This window comes from Pygocentrus nattereri, chromosome 30 (assembly GCF_015220715.1).
Source record: "Pygocentrus nattereri isolate fPygNat1 chromosome 30, fPygNat1.pri, whole genome shotgun sequence".
In the NCBI taxonomy this organism is placed as follows: Eukaryota; Metazoa; Chordata; class Actinopteri; order Characiformes; family Serrasalmidae; genus Pygocentrus; species Pygocentrus nattereri.
In genome coordinates this window covers 9,784,239-9,800,971 of record NC_051240.1, presented here as the reverse complement: position 1 = coordinate 9,800,971, position 16,733 = coordinate 9,784,239, and the positions used below count along the sequence as shown (strand labels likewise).

General features: G+C 39.4%; 1 protein-coding gene across 2 annotated transcripts in view; it reads right to left on the bottom strand.

The window, feature by feature from the left end:
• LOC108430011 (voltage-dependent T-type calcium channel subunit alpha-1I-like) overlaps positions 1 to 16,733 on the bottom strand; it is a 362,256-nt gene that overhangs the window by 271,650 nt on the left and 73,873 nt on the right. For both annotated transcript variants that reach the window (XM_017702138.2, XM_017702139.2), the window contains exon 2: positions 5,181 to 5,481. In XM_017702138.2, coding sequence (XP_017557627.2) covers positions 5,181 to 5,467 — 287 coding nt within the window. In that variant the 5' untranslated portion in view covers positions 5,468 to 5,481. The remainder of the gene's footprint in view (positions 1 to 5,180; positions 5,482 to 16,733) is intronic.

The window sequence follows — 16,733 nt, the reverse complement described above, 5'->3', positions numbered from 1 at the left end:
GATCCTCACAGACTGCGGCCTGTTGGTCAGGAAGTCTAGGACCCAGTTGCACATGGAAGAGTTTTGTTATCAGGGTCTGAGGAATCATGGTGTTGAAAGCAGATGTGAAGTCCACAAAGAGCATACGAACATAGGAATCCTTCTGCTCCAGGTGGGTGAGGGCAGTGTGGACCACAGAGGAGATGGCATCCTCTGTGGATTGATTCCTCCTGTACAGGGGCGTGTTTACCACTGTGTTACATCACCTTTCCTTTTAACCACACTCAATATGTGTTTGGAAACTGAGGAACTAATTGGTGAAGCTTTGTAGTGGAATTCTTTCCCATTCTTGCTTGATGTACAACTTCAGTTGTTCAACAGTCCGGGGTCTCCATTGTCGTATTTCTCGCTTCATAATGCGCCACACATTTTCAATGGGCGACAGGTCTGGACTGCAGGCAGGCCAGTCTAGTACCTGCACTCTTTTACTACGAAGCCACACTGTTGTAACATGTGCAGAATGTGGCTTGGCATTGTCTTGCTGAAATATGCAGGACGTCCCTGAAAAAGATGTTGCTTGGATGGCAGCATATGTTGCTCCAAAACCTGTATGTACCTTTCAGCATTAATGGTGCCTTCACAGATATGCAAGTTACTCATGCCATGGGCACTAACACACCGCCTGTACCATCAGAGATGTTGGCTTTTGAACTTTACACTGATAACAATCCAGACAGTCCTTTTCCTCTTTGGCCCAATTTGAAATGTGGACTTAGTCCGACCACAGGACACTTTTCCACTTTGAGTCAGCCCATCTCAGATGAGCTCGGGCCCAGAGAAGCTGGTGGTGTTTCTGGGTGTTGTTGATATATGGCTTTTGCTTTGCATGGCAGAGTTTTAACTTGCACTTGTAGATGGAGCGACGAACTGTGTTCACTGACAGTGGTTTTCTGAAGTGTTCCTGAGCCCATGTGGTAATATCCATTACAGAATGATGTCAGTTTTTAATGCAGAGCCGCCTGAGGGATCGAAGGTCACGGGCATTCAATGTTGGTTTTCTGCCTTGCTGCTTACTTGCAGAGATTTCTCCAGATTCTCTGAATCTTTTGATGATATTATGGACTGTAGATGATGAAATCCCTAAATTCCTTGCAATTGCACGTTGAGAAACGTTGTTCTTAAACTGTTGGACTATTTGCTCATGCAGTTGTTCACAAAGTGGTGAACCTCGCCCGATCCTTGCTTGTGAACGACTGAGCCTTTCAGGGATGCTCCCTTTATACCCAATCATGACACTCACCTGTTTCCAATTAACTTGTTCACCTGAGGAATGTTCCAAACAGGTGTTTTTTGAGTATTCAAATTCAAAATGAGTGAATATTTGCTAAAAACAATAAAGTTTATCCGTTTGAACATTAAATATCTTGTCTTTGTAGTGTATTCAATTGAACAAAGGTTGAAAAGGATTTGCTAGTCATCATATTCTGTTTTTATTTATTGTTTTTTATTTATTTGTTTTACACAACGTCACAACTTTATTGGAATTGGGGTTGTAAGTTCTGTGTGGTTTATGAGTGTTTACAAGTTGTATAATGTTCCTTAAAAGCTATGAAGATGTTTTTTGCACTTCACTGGGCCCCCTAGACTCAAACCTGCTGGTGCAGAATTTAAATGTGATTCATCATGTAATTACTATGTAATTAATTGTGCAGTTACCTTGCAATAGTACAGAAAATGGTAGTAGAAACCAAGATTTCTAAGGATTAAAAAGAAAAGCTACATGTTCACATCTCACTCTCTCTCTCTCTCTCTCCCTTTTTATCTGTTATTATTATGTAGTGTACTTTCTGGTTTTGCAGTGAAGAGGTACTTGACCCATAGGGTCTCCTCTCATGTTCTGCATGTACACACACACACACACACACACACATGCACACATAGATTTTTGCCCTCTTCTTCCCTTTCCATTTCCTACAGGTGTATTATACAAACCAACCAACAAGCATATTTCAAGTTTGGGCTTTTGAAGTGGATGTTAACACACACACACACACACACACACACACACACACACATACACATTTGCACAGTCTATGTCCTATATGGCGCATCATCACATGCTTCATTTTGATGATCACATAAAAGTTAATTAATCGTTTAAAGCCCAGATGAAAGTCACCTTGATGGCGAGTTAACATTTTACACACCAGTTCACTCACTAACACATAAACATACAGTATTGTACAAAAGTCAGAGACCACCCGGCATTTATTTCATTTTGATTCAAAATGGCAAACACATAAAGGGATTTATTTCTCAGAAAATAATTCTGAGAAGATTAGATATAGGTAAATAGAGTTAAAATTTCATGAAAAGCTACAGAAAAAATTAAGATACCCTTATTAGTCCCACAACAGGGAAATTTCACCTCCGCATTTAACCCATTCATGAAGTGAAACACCACATACGCACTAGCGAACACACACACTAGGGGGCAGTAAGCACACAGAGCGGTGAGCAGCCCTATCCACAGTGCCCAGGGAATAGTTGCGGGTAAGGTGCCTTGCTCAAGGACGCCTCAGTGGCGTACTGTTGGCTCTGGGGATCAAACCGACGAAACTTCCGGTCACAAGGCCAGTTCCCTAACCTCCAACCCATGACTGCCCCTAAAATGGGACTGTTAGAAAATGTCCAAGACCTGGTAGACCACCAACAATGTCCACATCAGATAAGCAGCACTTAAAGCTTTTATCTTTGAGAGGAGAAAATCAAGCTGCTTCAGCTCTGAAAACAGACTGTTTCTGTTCATCCTTCCACTGTGAGAAGATGATTCTGTGCTATGAGTCTGAAAGGATGTGTAGCTGTTAAGAAGACCTCACTGAGGAAAGGAGACAGACAGAAAGGAAGATTTTCAGATCAAATAAAGAAGCTGCTTCAATGGACTGATCGTCTTTCATATCTTGTGTCTGTTTTCACTGGAAAAGAAATACATGTAGTATGATCTTTGAGTTTTGCACAGTACTGTATGCAAACTATGAACCTGATAAAAATGAAAATTCTTAATAAAAGGTACAGCATTTTAACTTCTAATCCAAATCAAAGCCAAGAAGGAGCTCAGAAAGTAAACAGCGTTACTCACAGTGTCACTGGCAGAGCTGGAGATGCTGTAGGAGATGACTTTGATGGGACAGATACATCGATGGGATAAATGGCGACAGCGTACAGTGTGTGTAACCAGGATAGGAGCAAAGAGTAACATTGCTGTTACAGATAACTCAGTAGACCTGATGGGCTAAGCCTTTGATCCCAGCAGTCTGCTATAAGTCATGTGGGAGACTGTTGCATGAGCCTGCATGTGAAACCCATGGGCCATGTTCATGAGAAAAAAGCAAAATGCATCTCCCTCCCTCATGCATACAACACAAACAACAGGAAGGGCCATAACACAGAAAATAGACGGAGATATTAGAAGTGATTGCAGATTCCATTCAATTTACTAAAGTTACCAGCAGAGGCTGGTTTTGTATGTAATTGTCTCCACAGCCACAGAGGCCAAAGGGAGCCTTAAGCACATTCTGAAAGAATATTTACCAAGAAAATAACTCTCTCACCTCTCTGGATTGGATGGACACGTGTGTGAGCATGGCAAAATGTGCTTTGATTCGGCTACAATAATTTTCTTAGCCGGAGTAAAATGAAACCTCTAGTGTTGTCCCTATTGTCAGAAATCCCGAATTCAATCCCTGGTGATGCTACAGCCATCCGAGGCTGGGAATCCAGGAAACCCTATTAGCCTTGCCCTCAGGCTGAGTAGGATGGCCTCCCCATCACTCGGCTTGATGCTAGTCAGCCCAGGTGTCTGTTAGCTGATGTAACAGAACTGGCAGTTGCTGCTTTTTTCTCAGAGTGTGTTCATCTGACTGATGACGTTGTGATAGTAGCAGTTTGTAATGATGAGGTGGCGCTTTACAGGTCTTGGAGGAAGCCTGTGCTAGCTTTCGCCCTCCTAGCACTGGTAGTATTGGGTGACTGGGGGAGTCCTAACTAATGGGTCCTAACTAATTAGACATGCCTAAATTAGGGAAAAAATCTTTCATGTTTTGGCAACCTCCACAGATCCATAATTTCACTGGGATTTTAATCCTGCATCTTGTGAGCGAGTAGTCAGTTCAGCAGACTAGTCAACTAGTTGACTTTACTGCTCTGAGATGATGCTTTAAGCTTTATGTCCACTAGTCACTAATCATGTAATTATGACACTAACAATATGGATGCCTCAGAGAAGATGCCAACTGAGGAGCCTGGTGGCTACAGAGTCCTTATATCAGGCCTCGTTGGAAAGGGCATGTCGTGTTATACTGACCTGTGGAGTTTGGTTTTGTTCTAACATCAACTTCAACATTTCCACTGATCTACAGTGCTTCACATAGCAGGAAATGAATGTCATCATCTTCAGTTTACTCATAACTATGTTAAAAAGTCATGATACAAGATTCTGGGGTTTGTATCTCTGGTTACCTGAAGGCCAGCAATGCGATCCCTGGCTCATCGGAAAGAGCCTGTCAAGCTCTTCTGACTTGTGAAGTTTGTTGAAAAGCAATCCTGCTTGTTGCTTGTTGCAAGGCATTCCCTTCACCTGTGGTTTTATTCATGATCTTATCAGAAATTAATCGCTGTAGACTCAACTTTCATCACATAAATGTCGACTTCAAAAAAGTTGAAGTTGTGCAGCCACTAGTAGTGGAGGAATGTGGTCTGTGATGTACTAAAACATTAACCAAATGAGCTATTGCAAGCTAGAACACATTACTTTCACACTAAGCAGTCGTTTAAAATTGTTTTACCTGTAATCCTTTAAACATCACACTGACTGCGCCTCATTGTGACCATCAGATTTGTCTATAATGAATGGCTTGTTACTGAATTAGTATTGGACCTGGTGTTGCAGTAATAATTGCACACGACCAAAACTGACATTTCTGACACGACTTTCCTGAGTCTTAAATCCTGACTTGAGAGTTGAGTTCAAAACGCAGTCAATATGCATCTTGAGTGCAACACAGATCTGAGATGCTTGCCTGAGTCTCCATCTCTGCATCATAGCCCATTTTGCCTGATCTGTGTGTTTCTAATAACTAATATGTGCTGAGTGGATGGTTATGTGTTACAGTGGATGGTTATGTGTCTTTAGTAAAGGATATGGGCTGGACACGAGGCGAATGCACCAGCTGCGGGGGCAGGTGGTCTGCTTTAAACAGAAGAAAACGACTGGTGCCAGCTCTGGATACGGCACCATTAGAGTGCTCAGCTCGCTACTGACATCATCGTCATCCACTTCCTCCACATGTGCCTCCTCATGCTGCTCCAGAGGCCCCACCTCCTCATCGATTGGCTCCTCCCATCCAGGTGAGGGAGCTGCCTCCAGATTCGGATCAGCTCCAGTGGAGGATACGCCCACTGCGGTGGGATCCGCCTCCTCAGTTGTCATGGCTATGGAACTGTCTGGAACCCAAAAAAGAAGAGAGAAGAAATGTAAATGAATATTGTTTTTAAAGTGATGCTGTGCTCGGGGGTCCTGAAATTATCCATCGTTTCACGTGTTTAGTATAAGTTTAATACGGAAAAAAAAATGCTAGAAAGCTAAACAAAACAAATTGAACATTTTGTTCCAACACAATGTGACATCTGCCTGGAAAATCCACCAAAATCACAGAGATTTGTATCCAGACGGGACTAAGAGTATCAGACGACTGCTGAGTATGGTGAAAACAGTATAATTCGGCCTTTAATTTTCTCAGGGAAGAAAGGAGAAAAGCACAGACATGGATGATCTAGGTGGAAATGAAGTCACTGAGGAGCAAAAAGAGAGAAATTACCCCAGGACTCCAAATAGGGATAATTTTCTGGCGGAGACCAATGCCAGCTTACACTATTGTGTTCATATTGTGTGGTATCACAAAATGTACAGGCTCGTCAGCCATTAGAGTGCATTTTCCTTGTGGTAATATCAGAAATGATCGGGTCTATAAGAACCATTGTAACACCTCAAATGATTTTTTCATTTATGGGAGCCAGATCAGAGTCTAGAAAACTGACCAAACATCAGGCCTCATATCCAAGCAACATTATATGGATTGTCTAAAGTTACAATGTGACCAGTGGAATTAAAAAGTAAGTGTCTGTATGAATGATCTAGAGATCTGTGAAATACTCCAATGAGATCCCAATGGAATAATGTCCATTTCAGGCCATGTCCATGTTCAATTTCAGCACAGTTTATAAAGTGTACACATTTTGTCATCTAAAAGCCTACCTTATTTAACCTTGTCTAGATCACTGTACTGGTACTGGAACACTTCCCGTGATGCTTTCGTTCTGTTTTATTAACATTATTTTTATGCATCAAATATATCCAAAAATATGGTGATGCAATGTACTGATTTGTAAGGATTGTAAGGATTTTCTAAGCCCTCATAGTGAGCTGATGGTTTATTATACTCACATGCACCCAGAAGAACCTCCTGCCTAGCATCATCTACATTGGTATATAGTGATATAATGATAATGGTGTCACACAGCAATACTGATTTTAGTGATTTTAATAAATAACAAAAACTAACCGCAAGGCCATTTTAAAAGAGCTGTTACAAAATACGTAAATATTAGCTAAATACTTAAATGATAACTAAATACCTCAAAAGATGTTCTAATCTCTGCTAGCACCTCTATGAGATTTCAAATAGTATGTTAGCACTAAGCGGACACCGGTGCACATTTTTTGGCTGTCCTACGTTAAGCATGAACGTCTGATAGCTCCAAAAGACACTTTTGACAGCCATCTGTTAGAAAGCTTGAAATCTCAGGATTCAATTACTGTAAACTTTTATGCCTCATTATTGACAGTAGTAACGATCATCTCATTAGCAACATAAGTATGAAAATGATGAAATGCTAGCAAATCTGTGCATCGTCACCTTCCAAGCCTCGCCGCTCTTCACAGAAGCACTGGATACTAAAACGTGGTCTTGATAAGCAAGACTCAGAGATCAGTTTAGAGATCTAAGAGCTAAGCTAAAAAGGTCAAGTCCCTTTTACTCTGTAATTCAATTCAATTCAATTCAATTATTCTTGTGGATGTTATAACTCATTATATACGGATACAGTGCTCCTTTTACTTTGGGTATGCCATTTCAGGCTAAAATGGCTTGATGGTTAGCAGGTTAATACATAGACTAAGCAAGACTTATCAGTTAGACTACAAAGGGATGCAGTGAGTGAAGGCATGCTCCAGGCTGGAGGATAAATGCTGTGGAGAATTTACTAAAGTTTATGAGTGTTTACCCACAGCTTACAGACCTTTCCACTGAAGGCCTTTCTGTTCCATTTACTTTAAGCCTACACGGCACTAGCCATTGGCTTGTGAACACACAAGCCAATGTAAACTTCCTTAGTCACTGGAATGATTAGCATAGCTTAGCATTAGCACCTGATGCCTGATGTTAACAGCTAACACTCTGGGATGTGTCTGGGATGTGTCAGACTCACATTGGCTAGTATTATGTACTGATTAGATATAATGTAAAAAATGATAATATTGGTACAATGTACAGGGTGAGTGAAAAGTCACAGGACACAGTTTCATTTTTTTATTTTATTATCATCTTTTATCTCTGGGGTCATCTCAAACAAATTGTGCATGCTGAGAAAATCCGCAACAAACATTACCTTCAGCACTGCATCGTGGAGGCTTGTGACAGCATAAAAAATAAAATTAAATAAAACAGTGTCCTGTAACTTTTGACTCACCCTGTATATCCCTTAATATTTAATAGAGAGCAGGAGTTTTAGCAATGAAATGTAATGGGATTATATTACTGCTACTTGTGAGGTACATTTAGACTGTTTGTACAATGGGGGACTCAAATGTACTTTTCTGGCAGTATACCTGTGTGTGTGTGTGTGTGTGTGTGTGTGTGTGTGTGTGTGTGTGTGTGTGTGTGTGTGTGTGTTAGCATCTACCATATGACTCCACTCATCTATTATGCCGTAGTCTGCCCATCCAATCAACCATTAAACATCTAAATAAAAGTGACATTTTCATTTAAACCTGAAATTACTCAAGCAAAGCACAGGGAAGGGCTAATTCCATTATATCTAATTGAGCAGTGGAGCTGTTAGCCAATCAGATGGCAAAGAAGCATGCTTGTCTGGGAGAAATCTTGCTGGATTAATTTAACCCTCCCCATAATTAGATTTAGGATTTTCGAAAAATCCTCATAGTGAGCTGAGGATTTATTATACCTCACACGCAACCAGAAGAAACTCCTGCCTTGCACTAGTGCCAGCTGATATATTGTCTACATTGGTATATTGATGTAATGATAATGGTTTCACAACAATAGAATCACAACAATAATGACTTGTAGTTTTGGTGACACTACGAACCATAAAAACTAACCGCAAGGCCATTTTAAAAGAGCAGTTCAAAATACATCAAAAACAAAATACCTAAATATGAATTAATATGTAAATGAGGTTTAGTGGTGGCTTTAGTGGTTCAGTGGCAAATAATGAGTATTAGAGCTAGGCCTTCATTTTGTAGCAGGGCATGACAATTCTAATCTCTGTTAGCACCTTTATGAGGTTTCAAATAGTATGTTAGCCCTAAACGAACACCAGTGCAAAATTTGGCTGTCCTACCTTAAACATGAACGTCTCATAGTTCTAAAAGATAATCCATCTGTTTTACTGAGTCCTCTGTAGCAGTTTTGCAATGAGAATGATATTTGTTCTTTCATTTTGGCTGCCACTTATAAACCAAAATATAGTCCTCTGTAAGTTTCTAATTATGTTAGTTAATAATCTAACAGGGAAGGCCTTCTGTTCAGCTCCTGAAGTCCTATCTAACTGTCGAGAGGCAATATCAACCAAAAAAAAAAAAAATCTTGGAAAATTTTCCATTTGGGCATTTCAAGATTCTAAACCTTTAGTCTTGAGCTAAAATGCTAAAGAAAGAAAAGTAAAGTATTACTACAAAACTTGAATAAGCATAAATTGCAGATGTGTATTTTTTTTATAACCAGAAGTCATTAGGCCTAGAGGCTCCTGAGGGTTCCCCTCTGATGTAATTTAAAAAAAACAGGACCCAGCTATATGAATGTGAAAGCTTTTATGTGAGGATACAAACTCATGAAGGATTAATGGGTTTATTACTTCTTCAAGTCCGATACAAAGAATGGTATGGTAACGCTTTCTATGAATGTCACCTTTGTAAGCATCTATAAACACATTCATAACACGGTATAATGCATTCATAAGGCATTATAAACATGGCTATAAATATTTCCAAAAACGTATTACACTTTATAGCCATGCTTATTATGCATTATGAATTGTTAACCTAATACATTATAAGTACTGTTCATAACAACCAGTGAAGGAACAAATTACGATGACAGCACTCTACTATCTCACCTCTCCCTCTCCATGCCTTTACTCCACGGTGACTTCACGCTCAGTGTGATATCCGAGGGGGTTAAGGGGAAGGAATCATGAGTACTTGGTCTGCTGTGATGTAATGTAATATTTAAAGTGAGAGCGCTGGGTAAGAAAAGTACATTGTAGCAATAATTCTGGCTGGACAGCCTATTTGGAGCATGTGAATATTCAGGACTGAAGCCCTGAAGATACAGCCCTAACAGCACCAGTGGTGAGAAATAAAATATTGAAAATCTCAGGGCTACTTTAGGCTCTCTAAGCTGTTACTGACTTCTTTGGCACTGACAGTATTATATGTTATTAACAATATTTATAATGCATTAGATTAACAATTCATAATGTATATCAAAACATGTCTATAAAGTGTAATTCAGTGTAATTCATTTTTATAAAGATTTATAACCATGTTTATAATGCTGTAGGAATGCATTATAAAATGTTATAAATGGGTTTTAGATGCTTACAAATGTGACATTCATGGAAAGTGTTACCGAAACTGTTTTTGCTGTTTTATCTGACCTTTTCAGTCAATAATGAAACTCTTTAAACACAGATTTTTGCCAATCCCATTGAATACAATCAGATTACAGATTCAGACTCAGGTGTTTATATGCACACTCTATTCAACAATCTGATGGAAAATCTTCGTTTATATGCTCACTACAAGTAATCATGTGAGGTCCAGTCTGCAGGAGGTGAGTCTCTAGTTGGCGCGCTTATGTTGAAAAACGTACTACACATGTACTTATAAAGGAAGTGGCAAGAGGAAGACGTCGTGTTCTGAGACACATAAGACAGAAGCCAGTCCCACCACCGTCTTTTAAAGAGCAGAGCATAAACTTCGTCTCCTCTGCAGACCAGTTTCTGCTCCCGCTGTGTTGAACGTTATAAACTTTTCTCTATGACGCGCATGCACAGAACATACTTACACGTTCCGATAGGGAATGTAATCAGATTCAGGTTTTTGCATGGCCATTATTCTTGTATTTAACGGATTATTTAGAGGTTTATCCATCTCATTCAATCGAATAGAAATTGTATTACGAATGGCCTCAATCGGACTAGACTATTCCGATTGAGGTGTTTACATGGACGTGTTCTATTCCGATTGAGCTATTAGTTGGATTACTAACGGATTATTAGGCTGCATGTAAACGTGTAGTAGCACACAGAAAGCTCCGGTCTACGCAATGAAATTGATAAAATGAATGAAATGCACACATAGCATAACATCTCTGGTGGCAGATTTAACAGCTTAAAATCCCAGGCCTATTAAATACTACACAGAAAACACAGTTACTTTGTAACAACATTGTGACAGCCTATGGTTTTGGTGCCCATAACGTCGTCATGATGTTGAAACTTCAAATGTGACAACATTGTCTGACAACATGTAGTGGAAACATTGCCACAGTTTTGTCACAACCTCCTGGAATCCTTGATGAGTTCCATTATGTTGTGCATGGAACATGGAGTTTTTATTAACTTGCCAACAGGTAAGAGGGACTTCAATGCAAACTAGTTGCTCTATTCTTAGGTCATAGAAGTGTGTAATACAACTTTGGGCCAACCAGTGGACCCTGGTCATTGAAAGGGTTCAACAAGCTGCTTTGTGTTTTTCATCTGATACCATGATATATTTGGAAAATGATCAATTCCATGGAAACACCTATTTTTGTGTCCCTAGCATTTACAGATATTACACTTGAAAAACATGTTAGAATGTTATCTGTTTCAAGAATTACACCTTCTTTAGCCTCAATTTAGCAATATTGTTTTTTAAATCAATTATATAGAATTCCAAGCACCACAGAAGTGTTTGTCCTCACAGTTGTGAGTGAAGAATTTTAACTGCAATCATCTATACATGAATATGAAATATATTATTTAAATGACAATGTTGTTGTTGTCACTGGTGTTACTGCATAACAAAAAATCTCTTATTTTGAAATAAAAATCATACTGATGACATCACTTGACTCCCTTTTACTCGTTTTCTGAAGATCTATTAGGAAAAGCCACTGTACACTGTAAATCCACTGTGTCTTTTCACTTATCAAAAATCTTCTCATTTAGCCCATGGTTTCATGTGAAGCTTTTAGTTGGAGTCACCGGTGTGACCTACTTTATTCTTAGGAAATTGAGAAAAAATAGAACACAAATGGATTCAATTACTTTTACTTGTTTTAGTGGATATTCCATGTTTGGCAACATGGGGTTTGAGGCTCTATAGCAGCAATTTTGTAAAATTCATTTTTCATCAAAAATGTCACTGGTGTTACCTCTCTTTTGTGTAACACCAATAAGGATCAGGAACACCAGTGACTCCTATGGATAAAGAAAAACGTGGATGTTTCTGTAGAATGACCCAAATAAGCATGAAACTGATTTTGCACCCAGTAACCAAGCCATCCATGCTCAGCCCACAAATGTGACAAAAATCTTATTCAATTTACCAACTTGTTGAAATGCTTACATTGAGACTGCATTGCTCATTCCAAATGCTATTTAATCTGTATGCATGTTAGGGTAGATCAGGTGTACTTCATTTCTTCTTTGTCTTTACCCAACCTGACTTTCTTCCATTAGCTGCAGTGACACAGTACATCTAAATCCAATTTGTTGAATAGGATCTTTGCCCGTGTTCTGTAAAGCTTGACCTGACAACAGTTGTTTTCTGATTCCTCCTCCCACCTTCCCACCATTAATCCCTTAATCTCTCAGCATCCCTGTTGTGCCTTTGACCCTCAGCTTCTTCTTTTTTTCCCCTTCTATTATCCTTTCCTTCTCCTCTATCTGGTCCTCAGTCACTGTGTGGGGGAATTTTCCCCAGTGGGAATGGTCTCCAGATATGAACTCATTGTTTTTCTTTGTGTCTGTGTCCATCTGTCAATAAGATGATTTGTTACCGGGGGTCTCTGTAATGTGTTTTAAGCACTCAGCGGTGGTCCTGGGACTTGAGGGCAGTTTTATCAGCACACACTGTTAGCCATTACAAGCCCGCTGTGATTTAACTTCAACCTGAGTGTGTGTGTGTGTGTGTGTGTGTGTGTGTGTGTGTGTGTGTGTGTGTGTGTGTGTCTAACAGAGCCGAGGCTGCAGTTTCTGCAGTTTCGCAAAGCAGCAATATTGGATAGACTTGAAATTTCAGAACATCACTCACCCTTTTATATGCACAATATAATCAAGTGAGTCAATCAAGTGTATTATTTCAAATAACCTTTCCACAAATTCTGCTTGGGTAAAGGGAATGTCTACCACTTTTTCAAACTTTCTGCATCATTAAACTGTTAAATAAGCAAAGTCATGAAGAGCGGTCTATGAGAAATGCTCTATTCTAAAGAAACCTTCCAAATTAGAATTACATTGCAGGTGAGAGGAAACGGGCGTCTGAAGTGTTTGATGCCTCTAAAAGTCCCTCACAGAAAACTATCACACAACATGGTAGATGGTGATGCCGTTGACATTGTTTTGCAATAGTTTGGGCCTAAAATAAATAAATAAATGAATGAATAAATAAATCACTGCTGTCAGAACATTTGTCTCTCCAAAATGTTAACTTTACAGGGGAAGGAAAAAACCTACTTAACTTTTTGTGTAAGTTAATGGAACCAGACTTTTTTCCAAGTCATTTTGGTTCATTTATTTTGGTCCATTCATCATGAAATTTATGCACAATATAAAGGGCAACAAGCATTTTCAAATTATGAGAAAAACAGAAAAACAACAAAATATCCAGATACAAGGTTGTAGTAGCTGAATTATACTGAGGAACATGCAGGGCAAAAAATATCAGAGTCAACCCTCTCAAACCATCAAACCACCCTTAATGACTTGTTAACAGCCCAACCACTGAAGTTTTAAACCTCCGGTAGAATTCAGTGGAGTATTTCTCACTGTTTCGGTTCTATCGAGACGACTGCTCTTGCCCCAAGTTGGCACCTTTGTTAGCACTGTCTGGAAGCACCGCTGCATATCCTTATTCATTCATTTAGTCAAGGCCTGAGGCCTTCTCGCTCAGTCCATTGGTAATGCATTGTGGCTCATTATTATTATTATTCCAGCATTGTGTTTGGGGACAAGTGTTGAAGATATTTCACTAAAATCATTTGTCCCAGTAAAATGCATTTCCATTACTGTGGTTTACACATCAGTCTTTATTTTATCAGTCAATTTTAAAAGGTCTTTCAGGCCTAAAATTAGCATGTAACATCATTTGCTGCGTTATGTAGCATACTGAAGTATAGGGGTGCATCTTTAAGCCTCAGCAGCCTACCAGAATTCGCAATTTTAATCAGTGTTCTGTCACTACAATACCTAGCATGCTTTATGCAAATACATGATACAATCATTGGGAACTCCCCAAAGGCGACAAAAAAAATCCACCTACGTACCAGTTATGTACAGGCTAATGAATATAGACATGATATTCAGCAAGTTCTCACCACCTATAACATACATCATCAGAAGAGGGTTTTCAGAGTCTTTAAACTGGAACATCTCACTCTTGAGAACATCATAGCACAACTGTGAAACATCAGTAGGCATGTTTAAAAAGATTTGGTAAGCACCCTACACTATTAAGGGTACTTGGGCAAGACTCCTAACAGTGCCTTCGCCTACCTGTGTAAAACAATCAAATTGTAAGTCGCTCTGGATAAGAGCGTCAGCCAAATGCCATAAATGTAAATGTAAATTTGGTGTTGGTTGCATTTTTCATTTTGGTTGAAGTGCCTCTTTAAAGCGCTTTGTAGTGGTGGTACCCAAGACCCTTAAACCTTAAGAGTCTATTTGCTGCTTCATGACATAATTTCCTAACTCTAATAACTATGTGCTAGTTTCATAGTAGTTACTGACTAATTCCTAGTTTTCATGATTAATAAATGTTATAAATGCTTTAACATTGAGCCTTAAGAAGATCCCCAATCAGTAAAATAAGTTTGAAATGATACATAAATACATCTAATTGTGCCTGGGAGTAACAAAATAAGCATGGTTTTAAGTCAAGGTGCAGTGCATTTGTGCATTTCTATTTAATTACCTTCCACTTCTTTGTGGTGTGACGGCAATTTCCGCGGGTTAAAACTCTTCATTATGATTCATTAATATACTCAGTGGTGTCACAACCTTGCCATTTTATCTGTAATCACACACTAATCTCAGAGACGAGTGAGAGAGAGTCCGTCACTCTTCACACACAGCTGTCACCTCTGACCTCCAGGGATTACACACACTGCTCTCTGACCTGGGGATTTGGACAGATTCATGGTGAGACAACTCTGTGAGAGCTTTGTTTGACTATTTAGTCAGAGTATTCACTGAGTACTGATAAACACAAGAATGAGGACAATATTAAGAACAAATGCACCAATGATTAAACTTTAATCTACACAGTTTACGCCCTCACACTAAATGTAATCAGCCATGTGTTATGTCTGAAGTTTGCTTCGTCTTGCATTGGCACTATGAGGTTATGTAATGGGAGCTTAATAACCTTGCCAATATGCATAACAATCCTGCTAATAAGCTTAATGACCACGCCAATAAGCATTACATGCCTAAATCGGTCACATCTGGGCCCCTACAGATGATCTACAGTTACTTAAATTATTAACAAACTTTCTGATGATAGTTGATTATCAGCAACATTATGGTTAGGGTTAGGTTTAGGAGTAGGCGTAGGTTTTGCCATGAATTTGGGGTTAGGGTTAGGTTTAGGGTTAGATTTAATACAATCTTCCACACTCAACGTCAAGGTCAATTGCATTTAAGAGATGTTTGTTTGAATGTCAAAGATACACTGAGCATCTACAAAGCACCTAAAGGGGATCATCCAAATAAAGGCCCTGTCCCATTTCACCCCTTGCCCCTACCTCTTGGCCCTTAGCCCTCTGTTTTGCGCATTCACGTCTAGGGTTAGGGTGTCCCAATTTTTGTTAAGATGGAGGGGTAGGCTTACTCCAAACAGAGTGTTATGAGGGAAAAAAAACAAAACCCTGCAAGATGACTGCACAAGCGTCCAAAGAAACCCATAAACGTGAGTATTTTCTCCATTAAAAAATTATAACCACTGCATTATCTTAGTTTAATGTTGTTTCAATGCATTGTGGTTGTTTTCTTCATAACAAGCATAAAAAAATGGTAATAGCATGCTAATGTCTCGGTACCTAGCTAGCTAATTTTTCGGTTCCACCTTAAATAGTTCAGCAGTGGTGATGCCTCCATTTAAGGTGGAATGGGAAAATTTGAAAAAGAACCTGTTGAATAGCTGAGTTGAGCTTTATAATCAGACAAATAATTGTTATATACCCCCTCTTTGAAAGCATATGATGCCCTGAATGTAATTAAAGCCCAGCAGTGAGGAGCTGAACTTCTCCCTTCTCTGCCTTCACTGAAGACGGGCCGGGTCACCTACAGAGCAGCGCTAGTAGCTGTTAATGAAGTTATTTATATTTATTTATTTATTTGTTTGAGGGTTGTCCCATTTCGTAGGGCAAGACTTCAACCACTAGCCCTTGCAACTCGACACTCAAAAACAAGGGGTAGGAGTAAAAAGAAGAAATGGGATTGGGCCCAAGTGTTACCCCTAAATCATGCTACGCTGAATTGTTCAGTAATCTCCGACAGACTTGCTTACGTGGTTTCGGACACCATAAGACACACTGTTATCAATAAAAAAGCTATGTTGCATAGCTACAAACCAACCTGGTGCAAAAGGGCTATAAGCTTTCATTACTTGCTGTCTAAATCAGGCTCATACCTCCACTGCAAGACTAAAGAAGCAAACCTCCGGGAAATTGATTACATTTTGTGTAAGGTTATGACTGTGCAGAGTCTATTTATTTATTTATTTTGCCAAATTCCTCTTTAAACTGATCAAGTATATGAGAACTAATTGCAATTCATGAATAAGTAATTCATACTGAGTGTTTTACATGTGTTTGTTGTTGTGAGACGGTGGCACTGCGTACTGCCCTGAGCAGAGTTGTCACTCACAGTCTTGTGTTTATGAGTCTTACATATTGTTTTCCACGGCACACAGAGCAGATGCAGGCACTGCTATCATTACTGCAACAAGTGCACAGTCTCACTGAAGCGTCAGTGGGTTACAGAGAGGCACCAACACACATGCTACCAGCTGGCTAAAGGAATCTTTGTGATAATTTTCTGGGTGATATTTTATTTTAAATTGTCCTTTGATATGAACCAAACACTTAACAGACTCTGCTACATGTCAGTGATGTAGCAGCAGTGAA